General features: G+C 48.0%; 1 protein-coding gene across 2 annotated transcripts in view; it reads right to left on the reverse strand.

Annotated features, from left to right (window-relative positions):
- E2F7 (E2F transcription factor 7) overlaps positions 1-3163 on the reverse strand; it is a 53932-nt gene extending 50769 nt beyond the window's left edge. Inside the window, exons 1-2 of one of the 2 annotated variants that reach the window (XM_086919574.1) lie at positions 3079-3163; positions 626-718 (exon numbers count right to left, since the gene is read on the reverse strand). In XM_086919574.1, coding sequence (XP_086775700.1) covers positions 626-718 — 93 coding nt within the window. In that variant the 5' untranslated portion in view covers positions 3079-3163. Of the gene's footprint in view, positions 1-625; positions 719-1089; positions 1215-3078 lie in introns of those variants that run through there. The other variant, XM_086919570.1, reaches the window with a different exon arrangement.
- Positions 3164-6000: the final 2837 nt, after the last annotated feature.

A 6000-nucleotide genomic window follows, 5' to 3' on the forward strand; every position in this document is an offset into this window, starting at 1 on the left:
ACTTTTTGGTAGCATTTAGAAATATATCAGAGGGTGAGGCTCGGTTGTATTCACAATTGGGGGTTACCAAACAGGTGACTTTAAAAGCCGTAAAATAAAGTCAACATAGCTGTTCTGCATAAGATGCGTTATCAGATTGCGTCACTCTAGTGTGGAGTTAGGCATCTGTTTACCCTGACACACAAGTCTCGCCAGCAGGGCAGCTATCTCCTAATGGAGAAGAATGGTATTGTAATCTGGTCTGAAACAAGACACAACAGAAGGCAGAGATGACACGAAAAGATGGCCAGGCAACACAAAGGTTGTTTTTATTGTATAAGTACGCTTCAAAGTCGCGTTCAAGTGAATGCTAAGGAAGTACTACAGTCGAACTTTTTACTGTACGTGGGTAGAAAAAACTAGAGCCTAGTTGACACTGGAGTTTACATTTGCAACCTTAAGATAAAACATTTTGCAACTATTTGTGCAACAAAGACGTAGCTATCTGAAACAAATGGCGACCTAGGACATTACATATTTAAAAAGAGGCAAAAATATGAGTTATAAAAATACAATACTATGATGTGAAAACGGTTTACATCGTGATCTCATTATTAGAAACATGTCTTTTTTATAATTTGCTAACCTTGTGGGCATGCTTTCCGTGCGTGGCAATGTCCGTTTTCACCTTTTTTGAGCTGACTAGATCTTTCAGGGTTAAGCAATTCATCACCTCCATCTGCAAAGAAACCAAGTGATAAACATCAGGAGCCTGTGAGATTGCGGGAACTAAAACAAATATTTTTAAAGATATTTTAATGGTAGTATATGCATTATGTAGCTTGAAGAACTATGGCATAACAAGGATGGCTAATAAAGTTTTCCACAACTAAAACAAATCGAGTTGCAATTAAATAAAAAATCTGTCCTGCGTCGTCTGTAGCCACAATGCCACACCGCATTTTTCGTTTTTCCCTTAAAACTGTACAGGGTAGCGGGTGAAATAGGTAGTTATTTGTACACACTTCGTTTTTAGCGAAGTTGTTTCCTGTTAAATGGCCAGATCCCACCCCCTTCTTTAAGGAAGTTAACGACAATTCGACCCCTTACCGCAGCCATCCTAAGTACCAGCAACGGCCCGCTTCAGAAACTTTTTATCCCGCTTCGGCCTGAGTGACTTGTACAATTCTCACTCGTTGAAAATGTCCAAGGGGTGGCGCCCAAATCGAGTAGGAAAAAAAACCCCATAGAAAGCTGCCTCCACCTAAAATGACCCTGTAGTGCAGAGCTGTCTGGCGCGGGAAAGGGTGCGGGCTGTGTGGGGCGTGGAGGACGACCTGCAGAGTGAGTTGTGGCGGGGAAGTGACCTGCAGTCTGATGAAGGGGGTGGGGCATGCAGACGCTGCCCATCCCTCGGGCAGTGTAGGCGCTGCGTTGCCCATTCCTTCTGACCTCAGGGTGGAAGGGAGGGGGTTAGTTTTGGCGCTAAGAACAAAAGTTTGCAGCTTTGCCGGTCTTCCAAGGCGCCACTGTAATAGGACACCGAGGGAAACTCTTGGACCTCCCCAAAACAGTCACGGGGAAGAAAGTTCAGCAGCGACTGGAGGAGACGGTGACAGTGCCAGGGGAAAGGTGAATCTTGAGTTCAATCTAAGAGCAACTGGAGCTCCCTGCAGGACCTGAGATCGGTACTGTCAGAGTTCTAACCTGGTCCGACATGAACCTTGATAGCGCCACGTCAGGGATATGACGCGCTATATATTCAATAAATTACAATTGTGTGACATCCTCTACTGTCTGCTACCAAGTTTTGATAAAATTAGAACCTGATAGTGATGGCGCAGAACGAGTGCTGCTGCACTTCGATGTTGACACTTCACATTTTCTGAAGCAATGGGTTTCGGCCAGTGTCTGAGCAATGCCACAGAGACTCCTGGCAAACGGACCTTCCTGAGCCTAGTAAAGCCTGAAAAAGTGTTGACACCACAATCCAAGTTATTGCATATCAGCCTTGACAGTTAAGGCCCGGAAGTCTTACCCCTGTTTTAGCCCGAGTCTAGCACTGCCTGGCCCTTGCACTGTCTGACGGTGGCATAGGCATGCCTAAGTAAGAAACAACTAAAGCAACCCCTGAATCTGGGATAGAACGAATCCATGCAGAGGGGATCTCAGTTAAGGCCACAGTCTAATTCAGTGTGACCCGACCTCCCTCCCAACCGCGTACAACATAAGTCCGTCATAAACTGGCACAGCCCCAGCCCTAACACAGCCCTAATCATGCCTAACCTAACACTGGTAACATATGGCCTTGGCAGTACCCCAAGTCTTGGCAGAGGGAAACGCTGTTGCAAGTGTTCTCACACTTTTCTGTCATTCAGTCGAACTCGTGCAGCCTGCGCATAAAGCCCAACCAGCCCTTTGGTCTAGCGCTGGAAAGTCATACCTTGGCACAGTCTGGCTGCGATTCAGACACAGACCCATTAAAGTCTAGGCACAGACTCACTCATGGTAAAGCCTAACACTGGAACCTGTCAGAGGCACACCCGACCAGCACCCTCCTCTGCCTCTAAAGTAACATGTCCTGGCACAGCCCCTGTACTGCTCGAACTCTGACACAGCCTCAGCTCTGGTGCCAGTCTGTACTTCTAATGTGTGACCCTGAGCAGGTAGTCACTCGTACAGTGCGAGACTTCGCAGTCCTGGGGCACCCAGGCAAGGCGCTGGCAGAGCAGGATTCTAGCACTTTCAGACCGACACAACCGAACTGTGCACAAAGCAAATATTGACAGAAGTTAGTCTGTCACCACTGCAGTCCTGAAACATTAACCCCAGTAATACGCGTCTCAGGCACAAATGAAGCCGAGAGCACATTAGTGTCCGACCCTACGACAGCCTTGTACTTGATTCTGTTTCACTCTAGCGAAGCGGACCCTGCTGCAGCCTGAGCGAACTTTCTTGTATTACCAGAGACCTGGTACAGCCTCAGCACTTCCCTGGACAGCAGAGGGGCTGCCCTGGCACGTCTCTTCAGGAAGGGCTCAGTAGCAGAAATACCAGATACCATGAGCTGTGGATGCTTTCGCAGCAGTTCAAACTCACCGCCTGCGTTCGGACGAGTAGCCAGTTCTGTGACAGTCGCTAACAAGTCCCCGGACAGCTCGGGACATCCAAACCTCCCGCTAAAGTCTCTCTTCTGGCGCCCTAATAGAGATTTTCAGATCCGGCCAATGAGGAGAGGGCTGCAGTTGGGTGACTGGCCAATCAGCATTTGAGCTGGCATTGGCGAGGCCACGCCTACTCCGCAGCTACAGTCAGCGCGCTCTCGGGCTCTTTCCCGGCCTGATCCCCGCGCTCCCTGCCCTCCCCCGCACCTCCTACCTGGGGACGCGGCTGTTGGGAGTATAGGACGCGGTGCTAGCTGGCGGGCTCAGAGCAGTGCGTGATCCTGCCGCCTCGGGGGGCCGCGGCCTTTGTTACCGCTCTAACTGGCCGTCTCACTTTAAGTGAGGAGGGAAGAAATAATCGAGCAGATGGAGGTGCAGCCAGCAACAGCTTCTACCTTTCAGGAACATATTGGGGGGAGGAGGGCGGGAGCCGTGTCTGAGGGGTTTATCAACCTGAGTGATAATAGGGGCTAGCTGTTGAAACCTCTGTCTTTCCTTTCTCACACGAAAACACTTTGCGCAACTTATTTGTTTAGATTAGTTTAAGACGCATTCGTGACAAATGTTCAGAGAAAAGTGTAGATATCTTAAATTGTTGTATTTTCTTTAGTACCCCTCAAATAGTTCTCTCTTAAGGATAAATTAACGGACGAGTGCAATTTTTTTTTACAACATCCCTCTTGTGGTGTTATCAAGCTATGGCATGCACGGTGTCGCCTTTTAAATTGTAATCAGTTTTACTGTCCATGCAACGCACCTGTTCCTTTAATAGTCTTTTGTATATAAGGCAAACATAATGCCCAGTAACTGTCTTTATTGACTTCTTGGCTGTGCTGCATATTTGAAGTTTAAAGGCTAATCAAAGAGAATTGAATAGTGATTGCACCACAACACATATTTTACTTACCACAGGTAATTATGCAATATAGTGGATGGCTTTTCAAATACACATAGCTAGGCTTTTTGACTTTTTTGGATGCTCTGTACAGTAACACTGCACCTATCCAATACAACTTGGCACGTCATTCAATCCCATGAATTGATACCGTTTTTAATGTACTGCATGAATACAATTCCTAGTTACTTAATGGATGCAACCTTGTTTTTGAAGAAATAACTGCTTTGGAAACTGTCATAGAACGATTGGGAGGAAGGGGTGCAGGCAAGCACTGACCACTTTTGTGTGTGAAAAAGGCTGCTTTATTGAAACATATGCACATCACATTTCCTGGTCAAACGCCTTACAAAACTAAAACCTCGCTATACATTCAGAAAACTAGCCCCTATCCCACCGCCACCCCAACAACCCCCCCCCAAACAAGCCCACCCTGCAGCTAACTCATTAACTTTATTGTAAATGTAAATGTAAATGTATTTGAGCTTATATAGCGCACAGCTACCCACAAAGGGTTTCCCGGCGCTTGCTTAGGGAACCCGTCCTGGTATTCCCCTATGAGATAACCCCGGTAGGGTATCCACAAGGTGAAAGCCAGGCATCCCGCCGCGAGGGGCCGTTGTGGAGATTAAGCAAGCTATTGCCCAGAGTCGCAGAGTGTGAACCCGTGAGTCGAGAAGGCACCGGAGCGAGAATTATCGAGCATTTCATCATTTCCTAATTAAATTACCCCAACATCCTATGAGTATCTATATGAACCTGTAAGTAACCAAATGTCCTAAAGTGAACCTTTAACTACCTGCCTACTCTCCCCTTGCACATGGATCCCCAACTGGCAATGCCAAGCAGCTTCTGCAAACTCCTGTCAAACTTTACATGCCCACTGCCACCCAGACAAGGGGGAATTGTGAAACTATCCCCCTTTTCTGCCCCCCCGGTGTCAAAGACACACAGATGATGGGCGGAATGCAGGGCAAATCAAACATTCACCCTCAGTCCATAGATCTGCGTTAAATCTATCATTCTTTTGCTCACCATGCCACTCCAGTTTAGACGCAGCCATATACAAATCAGTCTTGACCCTGTGCCTCAAGGGAATAGTCCAGCCCGAACTGCCAAGTCAGGTCCTCCCTGTATCGGAAACAAGCATCCTGGGACCGGTTTCGGGGCATCAACCCTCATTAGCCAGGCTAGCTTGAATCCAGTGACACAGTGAGCGCAGGACCCATGTCTAGGCATGCCCGGCACACTTAGGGCGAGAAAGCAAACATTCTTTTGCTCACCATGCCACCCCAGTTCAGACCCAGCCATATGCAAATCAGTCTTTGCCCTGTGCCTCAAGGGAACAATCCAGCATGAACTGCCAAGCCAGTTCTTCCCTGGATAGGAAACAATCATTCTGAGACCAGTTTCAGGGCATCACCCCTCATCAGCCAAGCTAGCATGAATCCAGTGACACAGTGAGCCCGGGACCCACGTCTGGGCATACCCAGCCCACTTAGGACGAGAAAGCAAAAGGCGCACAATGATCGACGGAATGCAGAGCAAACCAAACATTCACCCCCAGTCAATAGAACTGGGTTAAATCCATCATTCTTTTGGCTACCATGCCACCCCGTTTAGACCAAGCCATATGCAAATCAGTCTGGACCCTGTACCTCATGGGAACAGTCCAGCCCGAACTGCCAAGCCAGATCCTCCTTGGACCGGAGACAAGCATCCTGGAACTGGTTTCGGGGCATCACTCATCATCAGCCAGGCTAGCTTGAATCCAGAGACACAGTGAGCCCAGGACCTACGTCAGGGCATACCTGGCGCACTTGGGGCGAGAAAGAAAAAGATACACAGTCGGGCCCTGTCTCTAATGTTTCATGTTCAAAAGTTTACCTAAAACCTCCCTGATCTCCAACAAATACAAATCCATGCCTATCCGAGACAAATGTACTCCGTCTCCTCTAAAAA

The sequence above is a fragment of the Lissotriton vulgaris genome, chromosome 1_1, assembly GCF_964263255.1.
Source record: "Lissotriton vulgaris chromosome 1_1, aLisVul1.2, whole genome shotgun sequence".
NCBI classification, from domain to species: Eukaryota; Metazoa; Chordata; class Amphibia; order Caudata; family Salamandridae; genus Lissotriton; species Lissotriton vulgaris.